Below are 23,877 nucleotides of genomic sequence, written 5' to 3' on the forward strand. Positions count from 1 at the left end.
AATAGTAAGTGAAACTGTTATATTTTTCAAGAGAACACAAATGCAGGAGTACCCAGGTCCAGATTAAGTAAAAGAAAAAAAGAACACAAAAAAAATCACAAATACTTACATAGATTAAGACGTTAGAGTGCAAGACATGAATTACATGGAGGGCACACAACCTGCAACCAGAGGGTGCAACCAGAGGACATGACCAAAGACAACAGGAAGGTCCCAAAAACCAGGAGACACAACAAGAGACCAGATAATGCAACCAGACAACATGAACAAAGGACACTTCCTGAGGACACAAACCAGAGGGAGAAGGACACAACAGGAGACCAGGGGACTTGACCAGAGACCAGGGGAAGTGACCAAGGAATGTAACCTAAGTTGGCAACTGAAGGACACCACCAGAGGAAGGAGGAAACAATCAAGGGGAGAAGGACACAACAAGGAGACCAGAGGACAAGTCAAGAAACTAGAGGACATGACTATTGACCAGAGAAAGTGACCAGAAACCAGGGGATGCAACAAGAGATCAAAGGGTAAAAACAAAGTATGCCAACAAAGGAGGCAACCTGAGGATGCAACCAAAGGAGGAGGGAGGGATATGAAGGAGAGGGATGTTTCAGAAGAGCAGAGGACATGACCGGTGACCAGAGAAAATGACCAACACCAGAGGATGCTACCAAAGGACACCAACAGAGGACAGGACCACAGGATGCAAATAAAGGAGGCATACATAGGACATGACTAGAGGGAGGAGGAAACAATCAGAGGGAGAAGGACATGACGGGAGACCAGAGGTTACAGTGGAAAATCAAAAGGACATAACTTGAGGGAGGAGGACATGAGGATGCGCCAAACTGCCTTAGACTTGAAAAACAGAGACTAAAACACTTGAGCTTTGTTTCCACAAAGCAAATTAGTTCAGTTCATCTTGGTACAGCAGGCATTTTGTGGCGTTTCCACTTATTAACCCCGAGACAGATCCCCAAATAACCAAAATGAACCGTCACACTTTTTGGAACCCTTCCATTAGGGTGGTAGACTAAACCGATCCGATCCCAGAGGGTGGAGCCACAACACTGCAGACCACTGATTGGTTGACAGAATCTTTACTTAAAAACAGGAAACACAACAAGAACACACAAGACAAGAACCACTAAGAATAAGACATAAAGTTTACCTCAGATATAAAGAAACAAGATAAATCCACAAGACCCATAAACACTAAGAATAGACCAACGAAAAGGCCAACACACTATAATATACTAATATATTAAAAATACACAAATACAAGCAAAAAGTTCAAATCCATCTCACTTTGTAATCTTAATTTTAGCAAATGAATAACCAGGGACAAGAAAACAGGATGCAAAGCAAGATGCAGTGTTACAGAAGTACGATTTACAAGCTTCTGTTGCAAAGAAAGTGTGTTTGAGCCCAAAATGTGTAATGTTTGTGCATAAAAATGGGTCTCAGGGTGTGTAACTGTATGAGGAGTTGCGTTTCATCTGTATGGTGTCTCTTCCACGTCTTTCTACGTCTAAACGTGTTGTAGTAGTGCTAAATAATTCACAGCGCAGATGTGCCGACTGGACTTCAATTGTTCCTTGTTTATTGACAATCACTTTGTCTTCTGAGGCGAATGCAGGAGTGAAGCCCTCTCCATGTGTGACAGAGGAAAGATGCGGTTCCCACACAGACAGGAAGACAAAAAGGGGCCTCCTGCGATGCAGTAGGGGAATGAAAAATTGAGGAAAGTGTGTGTCTGTGACATAATACATGTGTGTGCTTCCTTAAATCAGAGCTTTGAAGTGAGACTCCTCGAAGAAATCTGTGTTTCAGGTTGCATGTTCACCCACCCTCGCGCCGATACAGGAGTTCAAAGTGCTCGTTGGCAGCGTGGATGCATTTGGCACAGAGGTGGTCGAAAGGAGACCCACGCTCCCGGTCTTTCCCACCGTTGTTCAGGTTATCCTGTGGGGCCACTTATGACCCTCCTGCAGGCAGGATGCAATGTCTGGGGACCCCGACAGAGCTGTACACAAGCATCCGCCGAGCCCTGGGAAGAAAACAAGCGGCTGATGGAAAACCAGGAGAAGGGAGCATAAAGAGAAAGAGCGGTTAGTAACCAGGACGCACTCAATAACACTCGCCGTGCACCTGCAGCCTCCCTGTGTGTGTGTTTGTGAGTGTGTATGTGAGTGTGTGTGTTTGCGTGTGTTCAGAGAGCTACAGCACAGCACAGGTGGTCCAAACAAAAACCTGTGAAGTGTTGCCCAGAGAGTAATATCCCCACATTGCGTGTTGTATAAAGCGTCCCATAGGAAACAAACACTTCCGGTGCTGCAAGATTTATTGTTCCCTGCACTCACAGCCTGCACTGATACCTCCAGCACAAGATTCATTTTATATCACTGAATCAAAACCAAGCATGCTAACAGAAACAAAAGGTCATAATAACTGCTAGATAACTCAAGGACACATTGTTTTTGTGTTTATCGTTCCCATCCGTGAAGAAGAAGAGGAGGTGAATTCCCCTCGCAGCACGGTGAGAAAAGGAAAGAGCTGGTTAGCTTCTCTGTATGGTGTGAAAAACCAGACTATTGTTTCTCTTTGATAGATTGACCGCACATCAGCTCATGTCTTTTTCTTTCCTTTCAGCGCAGCAGACTTTGTGTTCACATCCGCCCCTGCAGCAGATAGAGACCCACGAGCATGACGTGGTGAAAAAAAACAAAGTTCAACACTTCACTGAATGGTTTCTATATTTCCGAGGTCATAATAAGGGTTAGCTATTCATGGAAATGGTGAGAATTTAGGGAAAAGCTGGCAAAGCATTTTCAGGTCAGTTATGTGTTCCTCCAATTGGTTTTTTTCTGCACATGACGCACGTGAACAGGACGCCAATCTGCATGAAGTCAGGGCAGCTTTCACATTCCTGAGTCCTTTACTTTTCCCAAAGTTCACATTTTAACTCCAAGTAGTTCACTGAATGTCAGACTTTATCTAACACCACCTTACCATCTAATCCTTAAACTGTCAGCTCAGAAAACCATTTAAAATATCTCAAACGAGGGTTTCCCATCACTGACCTCTTCAGTGTAAATAAAGGTTGTTTCCTTCTTTGCATTAGGACAATCAAGAGGATGTACAGGGTTTAAAAAGCGTCTTTCTGTGCCCTCTAGTGTTCACGTTTTGGAACAGCAACAAGCTTACTCTGTTGACAAGCTTTATGGAGGTCCTGGCTTCATTTTCCAGCAGGACTTGGCTCCTGCCCATAGCACCAAAATAACCAAAAAGCTGATTAAATGACCATGATGTTACTGAGCTGGACTGGCCAGCAAAGTCATACAACCTGAATCATCAAGAGAGAGAGACACCAGTATGACCTATCACATTGATGCAGTAATTTATGCAAAAGGAGTCCCAGCCGAGTTTTGAGTGAATAAAAAGTGTTGGCCAAAGACCTGACAGGTCTAAAAGTATTCACCCTTTTTGCCTCCAAAGCGTTATCATGAAACAACAAATATCAGATAAAGTGAGTTCCACTGTTTTTATCTACAGTACTGACCCGAATATAAGACAAGACTTTTTTTTTATTTTTGTTGAAAATAGTGTAAAAAAGATGACATGAATCTCCATATAATGGCTCTGTAGCTTTTTCATTGGTTTTATGGGTATTTTGACAGCTGATTCAACAAAACAACAGAATCCTTTTCAATAAGCCAAGTGTTCTATTTTTTCCAACATTTCTGTGATAAAAATCCTTTATTGATCTAATCCTTTTGAAAAAAAAACTCTCAGCTTCCTGGTAGGTTTTGAGAGTTTTGCAGGCCAGTCAAGCTGTCATGGTCTTTCAACCAGCCTTAGAACTTTTGGCAAAGAGGGAAGGAGCCAAGTCCTGCTGGAAATGAAATCAGTAGTATAAACAATTAATTTCTTACTTTTTCACACTATTTTTTATCAATGGAAAGCCAGAATCGGCACAATTCAAAGGAATTAGTATTTCAAATATTTCACTGTCTGCACTTAACCAATAAAATAGTTGACATAAACTATCCCTTTTCTAATTCGAGGTTGTTTCATCTTTTGTGACTCTCTTGACCCCCTTTAAGCCCAGTTTGCAGGTGTTCTTCTTCCGTTTCAGTTTTGATTGGCCCTTTAGTCCATCCTGTGGTTACACTGTGAATTGCACAGTACACTTGGCTGCAGCAACACCAATAGAGCTGTGGTTTAGCCCACCAGAGGAACTGAAAAGTGTGTCATGGAAACCTCTTTAACATGAAAACCCAGCGCTCAGCTGAAGTGAAACTGGTTTACACGCACACCCCACAACAGGTACAGTGCAGACCCCCTCATCCAACAAAGGTTTAATCTGACACAGATAACGTTGAATATGATTGTTAGTCACACCGCAAATACATGTGGGTTTCTCTTTTTCTCTTGTTTTTAAAATACTTATAATACCAAAGACTTGATCTGTGTTAAATTGATTAACTTCATTCTGAATAAAGGAAAATAAAGTAAACTTTTTGGATTCTTTTGGAACATTTGAAGTCATCTCTAGTCTAGTCTACATGATTTTACAACGGACAGAAACAAACAGACAAACTGTTATCTGTTACAGTAAACTGTGTGGAGCCCCCTGGGGAGGCAGAGAGACAGACAGAAAGACAGAAAGAGAAAGAGAGAGAGAGACACCAGTATGACCTATCACATTGATGCAGTAATTTATGCAAAAGGAGTCCCAGCCGAGTTTTGAGTGAATAAAAAGTGTTGGCCAAAGACCTGACAGGTCTAAAAGTATTCACCCTTTTTGCCTCCAAAGCGTTATCATGAAACAACAAATATCAGATAAAGTGAGTTCCACTGTTTTTATCTACAGTACTGACCCGAATATAAGACAAGACTTTTTTTTTATTTTTGTTGAAAATAGTGTAAAAAAGATGACATGAATCTCCATATAATGGCTCTGTAGCTTTTTCATTGGTTTTATGGGTATTTTGACAGCTGATTCAACAAAACAACAGAATCCTTTTCAATAAGCCAAGTGTTCTATTTTTTCCAACATTTCTGTGATAAAAATCCTTTATTGATCTAATCCTTTTGAAAAAAAAACTCTCAGCTTCCTGGTAGGTTTTGAGAGTTTTGCAGGCCAGTCAAGCTGTCATGGTCTTTCAACCAGCCTTAGAACTTTTGGCAAAGAGGGAAGGAGCCAAGTCCTGCTGGAAATGAAATCAGTAGTATAAACAATTAATTTCTTACTTTTTCACACTATTTTTTATCAATGGAAAGCCAGAATCGGCACAATTCAAAGGAATTAGTATTTCAAATATTTCACTGTCTGCACTTAACCAATAAAATAGTTGACATAAACTATCCCTTTTCTAATTCGAGGTTGTTTCATCTTTTGTGACTCTCTTGACCCCCTTTAAGCCCAGTTTGCAGGTGTTCTTCTTCCGTTTCAGTTTTGATTGGCCCTTTAGTCCATCCTGTGGTTACACTGTGAATTGCACAGTACACTTGGCTGCAGCAACACCAATAGAGCTGTGGTTTAGCCCACCAGAGGAACTGAAAAGTGTGTCATGGAAACCTCTTTAACATGAAAACCCAGCGCTCAGCTGAAGTGAAACTGGTTTACACGCACACCCCACAACAGGTACAGTGCAGACCCCCTCATCCAACAAAGGTTTAATCTGACACAGATAACGTTGAATATGATTGTTAGTCACACCGCAAATACATGTGGGTTTCTCTTTTTCTCTTGTTTTTAAAATACTTATAATACCAAAGACTTGATCTGTGTTAAATTGATTAACTTCATTCTGAATAAAGGAAAATAAAGTAAACTTTTTGGATTCTTTTGGAACATTTGAAGTCATCTCTAGTCTAGTCTACATGATTTTACAACGGACAGAAACAAACAGACAAACTGTTATCTGTTACAGTAAACTGTGTGGAGCCCCCTGGGGAGGCAGAGAGACAGACAGAAAGACAGAAAGAGAAAGAGAGAGAGAGACTTTCAGAAGCCGAATGAGTGAGTGAGAGTGACTCTGACAAGCTTTTCTGCTTTTCAATGAGGAAACTGAGACATTTGACATCTGGTCGACTTCTGAGGACACATCCTGGAGACTCGCTGAAGGTTTGTTTGATTTCACATCTCACGCACACACACACACACTGCTAACAGAAGAGAGGCTTTTGCAACTTATCTGAGCTCACAAAGTTACAGAAACATGTTTGGTTTTTTGGAGACTCAAAAACAAATTTTAACTCACTAATTCAGATGTTTTTTGACGGCTATCTCAAAAATCACATAAAAAGATCTCAAAATCTAAAAAAAAATATCTAATAGATTTTTCAGCCATGTTTGATTTTATGAAAATAACCAAAGGCCAGAACCTCAAATTCCTATATATTAAGAGTGAAGGTAACATATGATTGCTTGTAAAAACCAGTCTCTAAGTGTGCTCAAACCTCCTTGTGCCATTATTTCAGACTGATAAAATCAAACCTGTTCCTCAGGAGTCTTCTGACACCAGGTGATGATCAGTTTTTCTGGAGTGTTGTGTGCTGCGTAAACATCAGCAAACTCTGTATCATGGGTTGATGTGGGGAAAATATGTCAGGATGGTTTTATGGCAGGATCAGGATCTGAATTTTATTTTTAAGACTATTTATAACCTGAAAACAGTTATTTTAGCCCAAGATATTTCAGATTTTCCTTCCTGTGCACCAGTTTTTGTCTTTTCTACTCCATTTTATAACTTCAATCTAGTCTTGTGTCCCCCAATGTGTTTTTTGAACTCTCACTCTCTTTTCACATCCTGATTAAAACCTTTATTTGAAGACGTCAGCTGTAAGAGTTGATGGTTTCTGCAGAATGGAAAGAGCTCCAGCTTTATATAAGTAGTACAGTCCAAATGTAGTTTAGTGAGACTTTACCCAATAAACTTTGGGGTTTTTGGTGTACTTGACAGAAAACAACAAAAACCTAATTATTCTCAGGGACGTGGTTAATGTATTGTAAGAGGAAAGGTAAGAGCAATGTGGAAAGGGATCTGGGGCCTGACTTTGGACATGCCTGAAAGCAGATACAGAAATAAACTCCTATATATGAAGAAATCCCCTAAAAGTTGATGAAAAAAGTTTTGTAATTTCACTTCATTATATAACAGCCACATTTGTTGGTGATTACAGCGGTGAGATTATCTGATCTGACAGAAATAGCGCTACAGTTTTTCGCTCATGGCATAAGACGTGATATTATGAAAGCTCCTTGAAAGCAAAGTGCACAATAATGAATTCATAATAAAACTGTAAAGTCCAGCCCCTGAAATGTAAAAGTTTTGGTGCATAGCGCAAATTCGTGTCAAAGTGTCTAAATAAGTTTTTAAGATTTGTGATGCTCGTTTTTTTTCATCATCTAATCATAAAGCATCATAAAATGAGTTTCTTGTTCTTTTTTTTTAAACAAAGTTGTAAATATCACCAAAAATGATGCGTTAATGTTAAAAAAGTGAGGGCTATAACGTGTATACGTCATCTTCTTTCTCTTTTCATTTATTTTCTGATACTCCTTTCTTAAGGCACCCTGGTCACACTTCAACTGCAAATGCAAATTCTCCCATAAAAACAAACACACACGTCTCACTTCCTTTTCCCAGCATCCGTTTGGGAGACATGGTAACATGGCTACACACAGACTCTCCAGTAACAGTTTTAGTGATTTTTGTTCTTTTGCTTTTTTAGACTCGGCATGACTTTACAGAGCGGCGTGTGCAGCATGTGGAGTGGAGCTTGAGAGGACTGAATTAAGCTCATCGGCTTTATCAGGTAATGAATTAGAAATAAACACGCTGTGACAGTCCCAGAGTTACTGAGAGATGTACAAGCAGAGGCTTTCTGTGATTTAATATTAAATTGTGGCAATATTTGAAAAGTGGAGGGAGTACTGTTAAAATCTGAATTCTAGAAAGTTAAAATTATCTAAACCTTAAAAATAGTGCACAGACTACTAATACAATAGAAATTATATTTTTTAAAATTTTTATTTAATTTTTGCTGCTCAGTAGTTCTCTCAGAGATACACCGTCAATTTTGTTTTTTGAATTTTACATCACTGCAACTGTCCAAATGTTTTCACTTGGCGACAATATGGGATTTATGTGCACCTGAACACTTCTACTACAGAGCTATGCTGTTGTAAACTGTGCAGACTGCTTTGTTGTCAACTCTTAGAAAGGAATAAGGTCTTCCAAGACTTTGATCAAAGCTTTACTTTTTTTTCTTCTTTCACATTAATGGTGTTTTTAAAGATACGGAAGCCCCATCCCCAACCCCACCTTGACCCCCCCATGCCATGGACTCTTCTGATCCCTAGACCGGGGGGTTCTCAAATGTTTTGGTTTGTGTACCCCCTATCAAATATGATTTCAGCCAAGTACTCCCCTTGTATGGCCAAGAAAAAGAAATAATATGGAAAAAACCAACATAAATAAAAATAATATATTCCATCAGATACTGACAATGTCAGTTTTTGTTTTCTTTTTGTTGGTTTCTTCATCATCCACCTCACTTTCTCCCCCTGATTTGACTCATTTCGACCACCTGTCCATTTTTATCCTCATGGCTGCGCTATTGTTACCATGTAAATGTAAAGGCTTGTTTGCTGAAAAATTGAGGTTTGGTCAAGGCAGTTTTGCAAATAGGATATTTTATGGATGAATGTGCTCTGTTGGGAAATATTGCCCTGGTCGATGTTGCATGGACAGAAAAAAGTATTTACTTTTGATAAAGTTTTTTTAATCAGCATTTTTTCTCAAATATGTTGTTATGCAACTTTTTTAAAAAACATTTGTCAAGTATTGCTTGCAGTGTTCCCAGTGCTCTTCAATCCATCTTAAACAGGTTCAGGTCCAGAAAAGTCTGCGATGTTTCTGGATCATGTTTATATCTGGTTTATATCTTTTGTTTGCATAGCTTGTTGTTGTTGTATGTGTTCAGAGCAAGATATTAGAAGGAGAACTGGTGAGTTAACCCCTTTTTTCCCAACCAGTTCAAGAGCTAGTTCAGAGCCTAAAATGGCACCAGGCCTGTGTTTCCAACACAAAAGAACTAACCCCAAACCAGAGCAGCACCAACTCTTTGCTGGGCTGAAAGCAACAACTGGAGGCAAAGTTACCTCTGATCCAAAGCACAGCAGCTTGGCTGCTTACTGGTTTAAACAGGCGACATCACTACTATGTCCTTGCTTCTTACCTCTGACCCCCTGTGTGTTTTGGATTTTAAGATTTTGATGATTGCATGCAACCATTACCAATAGGCAGCAATTTTGAGCCAATGCGGTGACTCCCACTACAGCCATTTCTGTTTTTAATGCAGTGCTGCAGGGGTTCTTGTGCTGTATTTTTGTGCCATTTGTACAAAGATCCTTCAGATGTGCTGAAACTGATCTGATGTACTATAAATGATTAAATCCTTCATTTTTTATCAGTTTATTAAAATATTTGCTCATACAGAAACATGCCTGTCTTCAAACTCCAGCATTTTATATGTTGTCCTTTCATAGCTTCATTATAGATTAGGTTAAAATGATTTACATACCATTAGAATCTCTTTTATAAGCTTTTTACACTCTGTTGTCTCTATTTTTGGAGTTGGGTTGTTAAAGCGTGCAGTAAAAGTAGAAGAGGTTTCTCTTATTCACACAGGATGGGCTGCGCTTGCAGTGGGCAGAAACAAGTGAATGATTCGCTCCACAAAGGAAAGCAGAACTACCAGGCCTCCCACCAGTCCAACCACATAGTAAGTACAAGAGTGAGACAAGTCTTTAACCAATAACTGATTTATTATCTGAGCTGATTAAAGCTCCTGTAAAGAACTTTATCTTATTGCTCATCAAGTCTCGTAAATGTTTTGTATATATCAATCTGTCTTTTTTTAAACATTTAACACATTACTCACTATGATTCCTGTGAGCTCAAAATGCTAACACAGGCTGCTTTAGCAGTTTTAACCACCTCTGACACCTGACGCTTACCCTGCAATGTTGGTTTTCAGCTTTTAAAATGACAGTTTACGACTGATCAGTCTTATTTCTCTTTTGTTTGGCTCTATCATAAAAGAATTCAGAATTAAATTCAATCTGTTACGCTAGCTTTTAACAAATCCTCTCAGGAGCCTTAAGTGAACTCGCTTTATGATTCAAATAACTGAAAAACGTCTTTATTTTCTGCCCCTCAGGGACGAAGCGGGAACGCATATTTGGAAAACGGTAATCACTCGACTCAGAGGATGTAAAATAAGAAGACTTGCTCGAATGCGGCAGAGAGTCTTTGCTTCAGTGAGAGATAGAAATCTAAGCTGTACTTCCTCTGTTCTCTTCTGGGAACAAGATGAGATCAAACATGAAAAAGGGTTGTTTCGTGTCTGAGGGTATAGAAACTAGAGAATAATTATTTCTATGAAGAGGAGAAGTTTTCTGAGTTTAGCTTTGGCTCTGCTGTCAGGAGAAGCAGCTGAATAACAGATAATAAGTCACTGAAGTCTCAGTTAAAAACCCTTTGAGTTGTATTAAATTTAACTGTCAGCAGCTGCAAATTTTCTAGGAATAACCGTCTGCTCTCTTTAGATGAAGTCACATTTGTGGCCCTGCACGACTTCAAGGGCACAAACGACGGCGATCTGCCGTTCAGAAAGGGAGACAGACTTAAGATTTTACAAGAGTGAGTAGACACACCCTGTTTCTAACAGTAAATAATAGATGAGCTGTTGTTTCTGACCTGAGAAGTCATCATTCTTGTTGCTGTTGTTGTTGTGTTTGTAGAAATGGAGAGTGGTGGTTGGCTCAGTCATTGCTGACGGGACAGGAAGGCCTCATACCGTCGAACTACGTCGCTCGAGCAGATACACTGGAAGTGGAGAAGTGAGAAACAGTTCATAAAATAAAACTACAATTTTATAACATTTCATCATGTTATATGCTCATGATGCTTCTTGGCTTAGTTGGCTTTCTTCTTTTTTTATACTGCTTTAAAGCCTGTATCCACATTTGGAAGGAAGTGAAAAAGAAAAAGTGCCAAATCTTCTCTGCCAATGACAAACGGCTTATTCTGCCACTGAAACACAAATAGCAATACTGTTTGTGCAATGTTTAGTCTAAATACAAGAAAAAAAACATTTAATATGATGAAAAAATTTCTTAAGACCAGTTAATTGATCTGTCCATGCACTAAATTTTACTTGACTGAAAATCTAGAAATAAATGCACCTTAAAAAGTATTCCCAATTGTTGAAATAAGAAAATGCGCATTTTTAAATTTAAATACATGAAAACAAACTTCTTAAAACACAGTAATGAGTAAAATACACTGAATATAAGAAATATGTTTTAGTTTCTTTCTTTCTGTATTCTTGATATTAGCAAATGAAGCCTAAGGATAAAAAAAGTATGAATTAGAATAAAAAGATTCAGTGTTAAAGAAGTTGGTTTTTGATACAAGTTGGCTCATCTTCACCATCCTGAACACTCATGGCCTCAGTCTCAGGTTGTGTCCACACTTAGCCAGGTACCTGAGAAACTGTATCTGTTTTTATATGTTTTGGCCTGTCATCCACATCCATAGTTTTATATCACTAAAAACAATGTTTTCTGAAAACTTCGGCCAGAGTGAAGATTTAGGAAAACTCAGATTTCATTGTTTCATGTATACGACGGGAAACTGGGTTTTTGGTTCTCAAACGTCACAGCTGAATGAGGTTTATTCTGATTGGCTGGAACAGGTTTCACATCTAATATACACTGCCAAATATGGGTTTGGCATGCTTCATGCAGCATTTATTGGTGGATTTGCCTGGTGCGTGTGGACTAAAGTATTATTGAAAACAAGATGTTATTACAAGGCCACAGTCACCTTCTACTTATTGGATAAACGTCTTGTTTTCTGTTTCAAAGAAAGTGTGTTCATACCAAAGAATGCATTGGGTTTTGTTCGTTTGTTTTGTTTTGCTCAGTTTTGCTGTCCATAAAAATAGGTTTTGAGATGTGTAAGTGTAACTGTATCAGAAGTCATGGTTTTGCTTGTGTGGGGTCTCTTCCGCACTGTTTTCACATGTTTTTGAAAAAGTCTGAGGTGTTCATTCAGTTTAAATGTGTTTTCAACTGTCTTAGTCGTAAATGGCGCAACTTGAAGGTGTTACTGTAACTTAAAAGAAGTTTCATTTTGAAAAGGCTTTTGATGAGAGAACCAGTTTAGCTTGTTTTAACTGTTTTCCCCCATATATTTTAACTAAATGGATACTTGAGAATAAAAAGAGAATGTTAATACTCAATTTTAAGATCATAACATAAACTCAAAGGGGGAAAAAAAATCAAATTTAAATCTTGGCTAGAGCCAAATAATTTGCCGTGCATAAAAAATATCATCTAATGTTATCTTAAACTGCAAATCTATACAAACATAACAGAAAGTGGTAAATAAAACATCAATTTTCTGCTTCTTTATTTTCTGCTACATGCGATGACAGCAGGTTGACTCACAGCAGCACAGGAAACACGGCAACACGAGCACAAAGTTCGGTAAAAGTTTTGCAAACCTGCTAAATTTAGGCTTTAAGCTGATCAGAAAGTCAGTGAGGCAGACATCCACAGTGGGTCTGCTTGTTAAATATGTTAATGTATGTCCACCTTAATGTTTAATGAGCTCTGCCTGAAGAGTACTGTGATTCTGCTTCCAGCCAAACGTTAAGGCAGAGAGTCAGCGCGCTAAAATTTCCATACGCACCTTTTCATCTGTATCTTATTGTAATTTTCTGTCCCATCACTGATTCAATGCATTCTTTATTGTGTTTTGACATTATACAGTCAGTCTGTTTCATGGTTTTCCCCTGTAAAGGTGTATTTTAAAAATGAGTGCTGTATTTCCTGTATTCAAGAGTTGATAAAGGCTTTGTGTTTGAAACCTTTCCGTTGCTCAGCCTACCCTGATTAAAAGCTGTGAAAGGATATTTTAAGGTGCTGACTTTTGTCCACCTTTGCAAAGCCAAGTGTTTAGTCGTATTTAGTTGGAGGGTGCTCTTGTTTTGCCTTTTTGAATGTAAAATATTAAATCATCCAAAGGGATTTTGTGAAACGTTTGAATATCCATGCTGCAGAACGTCTTTCAGAATATCAGAATATCATCAGCAGCAGGATAGACTGTCTGAAGCCATATTTTACATCAATGAAAATCACTATATTTAGAAATACAATATCAACTCATGGTGCTATTTCTGGGTCTTTCCTCTCTACAGGTGGTTTTTCAAAGACTTGAGTAGAAAAGAGACTGAACGTCTCCTTTTAGCTCCTGGAAACAAAGCGGGCGCCTTTCTAGTTCGAGAGAGTGAAACATCTCAAGGTGAGCATGGTGCATTCGACTCCTTTATGATGAGACGACTGATAAAAAGCTGTATTCAAATGTTTCTGTGTGTTCCCCTCTCAGGCTCCTTCTCTCTGTCGATCAGAGATCACACACCAGAGGGTGATGTAGTGAAACACTACAAGATCCGCTGTCTGGACAAAGGTGGATACTACATCTCGCCCTCCAACACCTTCCCGTCCCTGCAGGAGCTGGTCAAATACTACAGCCGTGAGTCACCAACAGACCTCAAATTTCCAAGCTCATGAGGAAGCTTATGTCTCACCTATTGTTTCCAAATTTCCAAAGAATACAATCCTATTACTGGATCTTAGTTCCTGTTGAGTTTGAAGATTTTCAAAAGACAGCTGAACTTACTTCTCTGCTCTCGTGACATTTTTTAAGAGCTACCTCAAGACAGAAATTGCAGCTGTTTTAAAAAGTGAAAACATCCTAAAAGGATGAGTTTTGGCAAGTATACATGTGCTAGTGGTTGTATGTTTTAAAAAGAATAGGCACCATCATCTGGGAAATTAAAAAAACAAACAAACGAGAAAAACACTCATCTCACCTCTATTTAATTGAGTTTCTGGAGCAGGGTTTGATTTTTAACAGCATTCAAACACTTAAATCAGTTGTCCCCAAGTTATTATGCTTCATGTTTCACAACACCACAGTTAAAGTTCAAGTAAACATTTGCACCAGGAATACACCAGATGCGTCTCCAGTTCATTGCATGTTCATGTTGGGCTGTAAAACCTCAAAATCTATTGACTCCTGGCCTGGCTCCACTCAATATGTCACTTTTTTGTTGTAGTCAAGATAAATACCATCTGGATTGGACACAGTTTGTTTCGTTTTGAGAGTCACTGGGTGTTTTAAAAAGTTTCCATGCCGGTTTCCTGTCCTGCTCAATCTGTCCTATGGTGACTTGATGCGTCACAGCTCCAGTATTTCTGGTCTTTCTGCAGTCAGCCTTATGCGGATTCTCAATGAACAGCAACTTATAGCACTTCAGCATAGGCTTCGTTTTTCTAAACTGGATGCCACCCCTTGATTGAGACCTATCTGATCTGGTGCCGTTACAGAGCAGAGCTAGACTGTAGACACATCTGGTGTATTACAGCCTTCAGGATAATGCGCCATCTCGCAATAATTTCAGTCTGATTCCCAAAGTTTTAGACTGTTAGATTTACCCAACAATTCTCCAAAAGTATCATTGGGTCAGATTTCAGTCATTCAACTAGAAAAGCAGTCAGAGAGTGCAGACCTCCACCAAGCATATTGTCATTGTCAAGCAACACTTTATTCCTACTTTAATGTTATACTCCCTTTTAGCAGACTGTCTGTTACAGTTTGGTGTTAGTTGCAGGTTTGTATCATAACTTGTTACCTGACAGTGTTAAACATTATGATGACCCAGAACATATTTCATATTCCTGATCTTAGTATCCAGAATATTGCCAGGATCTGGATCGTACTTTTACATCTGTCAGAAATTATGGTGAACTTGTCTTGTATTGTTTTACAAAGCAATCCGACCATTTATCATGGAGCTATATACACATATGGTGTAAACGGCCCAATCTCACAATGATAAAGAATCCTTAAAAACATCCTGGATTCAGACAGTGATCCGGATCACCTCAAAAAAACAGTCACTGCTTCTTTATCCCATTTTAAACATTTCCTGATAATTTCATCAAGATCTGTTCGTTACTTTTTGAGTTCACAGACAAACTCTCCCAAAACCCTAACCTCCTTGGTGGAGGTAACAAAGCGACTATTCCTGAGTACGTATTACAAAAAAAACCACTACCAAATCTGGCCACAGATGTCATTGCAGTCGACGCTAAACGAGAAGTCCTTACAGAGACTTCAAAGCAGCCTAAAATGTTCGTGTAATCAGTTTGAAAATGTTACTTTTGCAAGTGGTTTGAGTTAACACCACCAAATTTTTTGATGTAATTACTTTTAAGTAATCTTTTTTTTTTTTTTAGATCAGCTTATTTGTGGAGTTTTATGGTGTGTGTTTACATGTCTTTTTATTATGAAGTTTGAATCTTGACAAGATGCATAGACTCATTGTGGCGTCTGCTTTCAAAAAAAAATATATATATATTTTACATGCTAAAAAGAGGGAGTTAAATGAAAGTAGTTTGAATAAACGGCTGCAAGTACAACTGTTATCATTTTTGGCAAATGCCTTGTCAAACCATGAGCTGTTTTCACTCATAATCTATTAAATCTTGATTCTTGGCTTCTAAGTTCTTGAAATGTGATTATATCTGGACATATTAGGTCATTGCAGGTCACCAAAATTTAAAGAGTCATCATGATCACTGATCATGGCAACAACAAAATGTTGTTCCATGATTTTTATCAGATTGTTTGTACAAACATTTATATTTAGATCTATCACCTGTTGTGTTTGATGAGCTGTAATGCGAAGGAAGAAGTCAGACCTTTGTGATGCTCTGTGCATTTCCTGTGTGAGAGGAGTGATAGTTCCCCCTCCACCACAAGATAAGACGGACAGATCTGTAAAATGGCTGTCAGCGTCAGCACGCACAAGAACAAACAAACAAGCATCAAGCGTACGCAGACGAGCTCGCACAAAGGCTACAGAGAATGTGAATATTTCAAAACACCTGAGTATTCTTCGTGTGTGTGTGTGTTTGTGTGTATGTGTGTGTGTGTGTGTGTGTGTGTGTGTGTGTGTGTGTGTGTGTGTGTGTGTGTGTGTGTGTGTGTGTGTGTGTGTGTATGTGTATGTGTGTGTGTGTTTACAGGGACACCTGACGGCTTGTGTCAGCGTCTCTACGCCCCCTGTAAGATCCGGGCCCCCCAGCAGCCATGGGCTCAGGATGAGTGGGAGATTCCCAGAGAGACGCTGAAGATGGTGAAGAAGCTCGGGGCCGGGCAATTTGGAGAAGTGTGGATGGGTAAGAGAAGCTAACTCTTCTTTGTGTGTTTCATGTTTTTTTGGCAGTAAGCTAAACTCCTGGTTTGATCTCTCTCCACAGGTTACTACAAGAACACAAAGAAAGTCGCAATCAAGACGTTAAAGGAGGGAACGATGGAGCCTGAAGCTTTCCTCCAGGAGGCCAACCTGATGAAGAAGCTGCAGCATGAGCGCCTGGTGCGTCTGCATGCTGTGGTCACCAAGGAGCCGATTCTGATCATCACAGAGTTCATGGTCAATGGTGAGGAAAGAAAACTGACAAAGGAAGAAGAATGTTGATGTTTGGTCTTGATGCATTACCCAGTTTTTAACCAGTGGCCAGTCGTCAAATGTGGGCCCGGAGCTGTTATTATCAGTCTTTGGGACTCCAGTGGTCCATAGACTGGCTTTTACCTGGTTGAAGGAAACTCATAGCCGGCCCATATCAGGGAAGATGTGGACGGGAGATTAATATCATCTCTTTGTTGGAGTAGGTGAATACTCACGGCTCTTCTTTTCGTGGCTAAGGTGCGAGGGTCCAGTGAGCCAAGTCTACTTTGGTGGGATCTGCTTTATTCTCAAAAAGCCTGTTAGCCAGAAAATGAGTTTGGTTTTGGCTGATATTCTTAAATCACAGCTAATTTTTTTACTGAATAAGCTGGGCTCTGTTGCGGGCCTCAGCACCTTTTACTGATGATACGTAGCTTTTGTTTGCAGCTTCAGTTCGCTCTATCTGTCTCTTTAACTACTCTGTTAGCATTTGATGTAAATCCTCCAGAGCTACAAGTCAGCCAGAGGCGTCTTTGAGTGACTTTATCTTTTCTTTTTGCTTGTTTATGATTTTTAGCTTCTTCTAAGAGACGACATATCTTTTTGCATCTCGTGGTGCACGTTTTTGATCTGTGTCCTTAATCATACTGTCTCGTTGAGCCTGTAGCTCAAACTGAAGCATTCCCACAGCAACGGACAAATCTTCCCCTTCTCTTTAGGTTATTTCAGGGTATTAGTATCTATATTAGGCCCTGTTTGCACAGTATTTTTTTCATTCGAAAACACAAAATACACAGTCAAAAAAAATCTGTAATTACATGGAAACGCTCAGAGATTAAAAACGCTGTAATGGAGGTGGGCTGATCATCTGTGTATATATTGAGTGTGTCTTTACTGATTGCAGAAGTTGTGCAACAGATTCATATTTTGGTGAAAGGCAGTCAGCAGATTCAGCAGCACAAGCACAACATGGTAGTCCCCAAGGGCCACTGTTGTGATCTGGTTCATGCATGGCAATATGAAAGTGTAATGCACACACTTAAAGCAAAGCATGCTGTCAGCGATCCGGCTTGCTGTTTAAGCAGCGTGTTTAACACCCCAAATAAATGTTTCGTGCTGGTGTAGCCTTGCAGAGTCTAGGATGCAACACAAATGCTCCCTTTGAAATCTCTTTCAACAATTTTGTCATAGATCATGAAGACTGTAGGCTGTATGTAGAACCAAATGTAGTCTTTGTAACATCACCCATCAGTAAATAAAGTAGGAATAACGCTATTGTTCTACAGTTCTTTGATTCTCTGCTGATACTTTAAACTCTCACTGTTTGCAGACGATACAATGATCTCTTTTTTCCAGTTAAGGAATAACTGATTTATTTGCTGTTATAAACTTATTCTTAATAGTCACCGTAAACTCGTGGTTATCTCTCCCTTATATCTCTGGAACAGTTTTTCACTTTTTTGCTTTTTTTTTTTTTTTTTTTTTTTTTTACATCAGCAAAACTCGATAGAACACCAGTGCCACGATATAAACGTCACCCCCTCATTTACAACAAAGTCCTAAAAAAGCTCACTGTATTTACACATAAGCACCAAAAACATCACGCTGAAACTTTGCTAAAGAGCTGGCAGCAGCAAATTTAGGAAAAAGCTGGGGTAAAAAAAAAAAAAAAAAAAAACAGCCGCACTGCAAAAACTAGAATCTAAACAAGTGTTAATGCCTAATTTTCATATATTGAAAGACAAAAATGACACTGGCTAGTAAAAAAGTGCTTTTTTAGTTTCTTTAAATGAGAATGTTTTCTTAATGCAAGAAAATAAACAAGCATATTTTTCCTCACATGTAGACAAATCTTTTTTTTTTATTTATTTAAAAGGAATTCAGTTCAGTGTTGTTTTTCTCTTTTAATATCTCCAAGTCAGACATTTTTCCGGACATGTCAGGTGAATGTTTTTGCAAATTAAGTTGAATGAGAGAATTTATACTAAAAATAAGAAGTAAACACTTGCTTTGATCTCAGTTTTTGCCGTGCAGGCATTAACACATGCAGCCCACCCGGAAAAAAATCTAAAATGTGATTGTTATGCATGTGCGAACAGGGCTTGTTTGTGATTTTAAGTTCCTGTAACAGTGAGTAATCATAATCATTTGTGTATGACCTGAAAAACATCAGAGTGTCTTGGTAAGAGGGCACAGAAACATTGACTTAAACTTTCAGGTTCCAGTAAAAACCTGTGGTTATTTCTATACCAGTTATACTCGAGGAAGTTTCTCAAGAACTTAAAACCTTATGTTTCATTTCTCACAGTAACAGAGCGCCACTTCTCGTTTGCAGGATGCCTCCTGGACTTTCTGAAAACGGATGAAGGAAAGAAGCTGAAGCTCCCTAAACTGATTGACATGTCGGCGCAGGTAGGAGACCTTAATTCACAGATTTGTTCTTCCTCTGCCACCCTCACAAGCACAAGCCTCCTGGTTGACCCAGAGTCTATTTATACACACCAGCTCTGCTTTGCTGTCGCACACACCGAACCTCTGTTTAAGCATGTGCTTCAACACAGACGTGTTGTGAAAACCTGTAGAAACTGTCAGCAGCAGCAGCTGTGTGGCTTCTGCGGTAGAGTTTGAGCTCGTCTGGCTCGAAAAGCCTCGCCCTGCGTCAATTATTAACATCCGGACAGGAAGTCATGTAATTTTCCATCCACAGCAAGCCCCCCCTTCTCCTTCCTTCACAGCACCCTCCAAAAAGAGCTTTCTCACTTCCTGAAAGTTGGCACATCCTCTACTGCTGATATCACACACATGCACACGTTTACACCCAGACTGTGGCTGCACATTTTCACATGAACACACAAACATGAGTGCAAACTCTGACCTTGCTCAGTGGAAAACCTTTGAGCGTGTTTTATATCCTAACATTCGATTTAAAATCCTGTTCCAGATAGCCGAGGGCATGGCATACATCGAGAAGAACAACTACATCCACAGAGACGTGCGTGCAGCCAACATCCTGGTCAATGAGACCCTGCACTGTAAGATTGCAGACTTTGGCCTGGCCAGGATCATCGAGTCTGAATACACAGCTCAAGAAGGTGCAGTATGAGCCGCGTTTATCCTCACGATACAGTGAAAGGGTCAGAGTTCACTGATTTAAGCCCCTAAAGTGCATCCTTCAACAAAGCAGAGCCCCCCAGTGTTTAAACTAATCTAAATGTATGAGCCACAACTATTCAACTGCTCGTTCACAGAAATATCTAATCAGCCAATCACAGGGCATAACAATAAGAATATTACAGATAGAATAATATAATAGGTGTAACCTAAGAAAATAATCTGTAGAGGACAAATTAGAGAACTAAAATAGATGTGTAAGATGTGCACAGACTGATAACATAAAGGTCAAAAGTCTTCTGAAAGGGTGGGACATGTTGTCCATCAGAGATAAGATAGCTTGGCCATCATTCTCCTATTAGCCTCCACCTCCACAGGGTCCACGGGATCTAGCAGCCTAGAACTAAGCTGATCATATTCTTCCTTTGACCTGTCTGGTTGCAGAAGATGAAAGCACCACTAGCTCATCCATACTACTAGAGATCAATTTTACATTCCCTATCATCATGTATGGATCAACAGGTCGATATCATCTCTTCTTAGCTTGTTGTTCCCTCCTTCTCCTCTTCAGCTCACAGGAAACATCAGGCCTAGCACTGGTTAGCATCAACATGCTACGAGCTGCTAACAGCGGATCTTGTATATGTTCACATGTAGGATCCCCATGCACAAAGAGGAGTAAAGATAGTAACAACACCCCTGCAGACATAATGAGTCTGGTGTCCAGGGCCTACAAGTGAGCCATAAAAAGTTAAGTATGAGAAGGATAACCAAAGGGGAGAAAAGGGGAGAAAAAAAGGACAAGGAACAGAGAGCTGCTGCAACAAGCTGCTGCAACCAGCAGCCACTTGAGTGGCACCCAGCAACGAATGAAGAAAGGGCGTTCCAGAGCCTTTGAAAGTGGCATGGTGGTTGGTCTGGGTAAGGTTTACAGAGAACCGTCTAATGCCAATATGTCCAACCCTGAAGCAGACCACCACAAGGGACACTCCTGTCAGCTAAGAACAGGAAACTGAGGCAGTCCACACGGGCTAACCAAAGCGGGACCATAGAAGACTGAAAAATGTTGTCTGGTCTGATGAGTCTGGATTTCTGCTCCACATTCAGATGGTCGGCTCGGGATTTGGAGGAAACAACATGAAAGCATGGATACACCCAGCCTTGGATTAACGCTCCAGCCTGCTGCTGGTGTAATAGTGTGGGGGAGATTTTTTTGGCTCACCTTGGACCCCATAGTACCAACTGAGCATGGTTTAGAGTCCACAGACCACTTGAGTACTGTTTCTGACCATGTTCTTCCCTTTATGAGCACAGAGTACCCATCTTCTCATTGAGACTTCCAGCAGGATAACGCTCCATGTCACAAATTATTTCAAACCAGTGCCAGTGAGTTCCCTGGACCCTAAAGGCCTCCACAGTCACCAGATCTCAACCAATATGGAGCAAATATGGATTTGTTGAATCTAAACCATCAAAAATGAAGGCAAAATGGAAGCAAAGTGTAATAAAGTGGCCAATGCGTGTATAATAGGTCAAAATTGTGCAACAAGAGTCAACCAAAGAGAGTGCAAAGCCTTCATGTTCGTTCTTCTCGTCATAGCTCCCCCATGTATTAGGAAACAGTGAGAGGATTTAACCAATTCACACACATATGACTCAACAGATAGGAAACAGCACTCAGTAATATCTATTTCTGCTTTTCTCACCCTTTCTATGACTTCTAGGTGCCAAATTCCCTATCAAATGGACAGCTCCAGAGGCCATCAACTTTGGCACCTTCAGCATCAAATCAGACGTGTGGTCCTTTGGGATCCTTCTAACAGAGATAGTTACTTATGGAAGAATCCCTTACCCAGGTACGAGGAGGGGGGGATAAACCAAGAAGAGAGACAGACAACATGATAAAGCAATAAATCTGCTCAATCTCTCTTTTTTTGTTCCTGGTCAGGTATGACCAACCCAGAGGTGATCCGGTGTCTGGACCGGTCGTACAGGATGCCATGTCCCGACGGCTGCCCCAAAGAACTCTATGACATTATGATGGTGTGCTGGAAGCAGAGGCCCGATGACAGGCCCACGTTTGAGTACCTGCAGAGCACGCTCAATGACTTCTTTATCGCCACGGAGGGACAGTATGAGATGCAGCCGTGATTGAAGCAAAAGTCTTCTGTCAATGATGTAATGAGTGAGACTTGAATGGAAGAAAAGGACGAACCAGATATTCACTCTGAGACTGATTCAGTTTCTTTATGTTTTTGAAATGGGCTAAACTTCTGAGAGGACATCAGCTGATTGTCAAAGGCAGGAAGTCTTCAACAAAAGACATTGTATCGACTGATGCAAAGTGTGACCCTGAAAGAGAAGATCCGAATATATGTTTGAGGCCTATGGAAGCTTCTGAGGAAGTTTACCCAGAGGTGAAGTCACGGTATTTTCTGTGGTACAGATAGAAGCAGCCTGAGATAACATGCACAACATTTTGCACTTTTTTTATATTCAGCAGTTACATATGAAGGCTTTCTGAATCAATTCATTTGCAGATTTTTGTAAATAAAATATTTACAGTACACAAAAAAATGTAGTTTCTGACTGAATCTCAGTCTAATTGTGCCTTTTTAAGTCTTTTGCGGCTACCAATTTTTACTTGAGTGGGAGCGCCCAGCTGGAGCGCCCCGAGGTCGGAATTTCTGACTTGGAAGTCGGAGTACCCACACCACCACCGAGTTCAGAGTTCAGGGGTTGACAGTAATTAAGCTCCTGTTATATTCTTATTATTTCAGAATTTCTGACAAGTGTTTCTGCAATAAATCAGCCCTTTATACAGTATTATTCGATGTCTATATACAGAAATACTACTATTAAAGCAAGTTTTTCCGACTTAGCAACTGGAATGCTGAACTCAGAGATGACGTCACTCCTACTTCCAACTTCCTAGTTCAGGGTACAAATGGAACGCAGCATAAATTCTGTCCCTTTGGTTCCCTTATTTGCAGCACTGTAAAATTTCAATTTTCTTCCCTGGTGTTTTAGAAAACTCTTATTTAAGCTTCTATCTGAAAAACCTTGTTTTAGCTGTCTCTTTAAAGCTTGGATTATGCTTGATGCGTTCATAAGGTCATCACAGCTTTGTGTGGATGAATGACATTTTGGCAGCCTTACCCTCTTGCATGGTCCTTTTCAAGTAGAAAATTTCCACGTTTCCCACTGAAAATTTCTAACTACCCCACATAGATGTGCGGACAAACCTGAGCTCCTAGTGTCCAAAATACGAAACAGACTGGCACCTATATAATTTATCACGCATATATCACTGTAATAACTGTGTGACGAACAATTCTTGTCATTATCTGGATCATGCCTGAAGGTTATTGTGAGAGTAAAAACACTGAGTCACTTCTTTGCTGTTGGATGCGGACGTTAGGCTTTGGTGATTGTCATGAATAATTGGTCTGAAATTTGTCAGATAATTAAATAGACATACACGCGCAGAGAAATAATCAAAGGTTGAATACTTAAGTTAATACCATTTAAAGGTTAATTCATCCTAACCTCTGACAGATTTTGACTATATAGAAGATGAAAAGAAAGTGAAAAAAAAACATGTTAAATAACATTTGGCATTAAAATGACTCTTTGCTGGTACAAAACATTGAAGCCATTTCCCCTGAGCTCAAGTTGTGATGTATTCCCCATTTCAACCAATCTCTATTGTTCTTTGTTCTGTTTATGCCTTAGAAAACCTCTATTTCAACCTCTGTCTGAAACACTTTATCATGTCTTCAAGACTCCCTACTCCACAAAGCCCCTTCTCCCTGATTGGCTAATCATCTGGGGGCCTGTAAGACGGCAGAGCTATTGGCAGACCTTGGTGTTTAAGGCCCAACTTTCCAATCTGTCATGAAGGAGATCCTTTACATCAGTGTTACCCAATCCTGGTCCTGGGGGACCCCTGCCCTGCATGTTTTAGATGTTACCCCACTCCAGCACACCTGATTCAAATGAATGGCTATCAGGCTCGAGCAAAGCTTGATGATGAGCTGATCATTCAAATTAAGTGTGTTGGAGTCGGGAACATAAAAAACATGCAGGGCAGGGGTCCTCCAGGACCAGGATTGGGTAACACTGCTTTACATGATGACCTCATCATTTCTCACCTAAGTCTCA

The 23,877-nt window shown here is 39.9% G+C and overlaps 1 protein-coding gene and 1 long non-coding RNA gene across 5 annotated transcripts in view; one reads left to right on the forward strand and one right to left on the reverse strand.

Moving 5' to 3' along the window:
• Positions 1–1,148: 1,148 nt before the first annotated feature.
• LOC141802401 (uncharacterized) overlaps positions 1,149–23,877 on the reverse strand; it is a 49,414-nt gene continuing 26,685 nt past the window's right edge. For 3 of the 4 annotated variants that reach the window (XR_012599474.1, XR_012599476.1, XR_012599475.1), the window contains 2 exons: positions 10,776–10,904; positions 1,149–2,069 (listed from right to left, as the gene is read on the reverse strand). This is a non-coding gene — a long non-coding RNA (uncharacterized LOC141802401). The remainder of the gene's footprint in view (positions 2,070–10,775; positions 10,905–23,877) is intronic. The other variant, XR_012599477.1, reaches the window with a different exon arrangement.
• blk (BLK proto-oncogene, Src family tyrosine kinase) lies at positions 5,841–22,210 on the forward strand. Its single transcript, XM_074685951.1, has 14 exons — positions 5,841–6,133; positions 7,744–7,827; positions 9,705–9,798; positions 10,237–10,267; positions 10,625–10,718; positions 10,820–10,918; positions 13,285–13,388; positions 13,473–13,619; positions 16,181–16,333; positions 16,415–16,594; positions 18,938–19,014; positions 19,544–19,694; positions 21,438–21,569; positions 21,662–22,210. Exons 3-14 carry the CDS (start codon positions 9,706–9,708, stop codon positions 21,862–21,864), a joined length of 1,464 nt encoding a protein of 487 aa, XP_074542052.1. The 5' UTR covers positions 5,841–6,133; positions 7,744–7,827; position 9,705; the 3' UTR covers positions 21,865–22,210.

Source organism: Halichoeres trimaculatus, unplaced genomic scaffold, assembly GCF_033239565.1.
Source record: "Halichoeres trimaculatus isolate MK-OKI-2021-1 unplaced genomic scaffold, fHalTri1.1 fHalTri1_scaffold_13, whole genome shotgun sequence".
In the NCBI taxonomy this organism is placed as follows: Eukaryota; Metazoa; Chordata; class Actinopteri; order Labriformes; family Labridae; genus Halichoeres; species Halichoeres trimaculatus.

What these genes read in the sequence shown, in the direction of transcription:
- blk (XM_074685951.1), top strand. Translation starts at nt 9,706, where the DNA reads ATGGGCTGCGCTTGCAGTGGGCAGAAACAAGTGAATGATTCGCTCCAC. An exon ending in AGAGAGTGAAACATCTCAAG is followed by an intron (nt 13,389 to 13,472) that starts GTGAGCATGGTG and finishes TTCCCCTCTCAG; the next exon opens with GCTCCTTCTCTCTGTCGATC. An exon ending in CACAGAGTTCATGGTCAATG is followed by an intron (nt 16,595 to 18,937) that starts GTGAGGAAAGAA and finishes TCTCGTTTGCAG; the next exon opens with GATGCCTCCTGGACTTTCTG.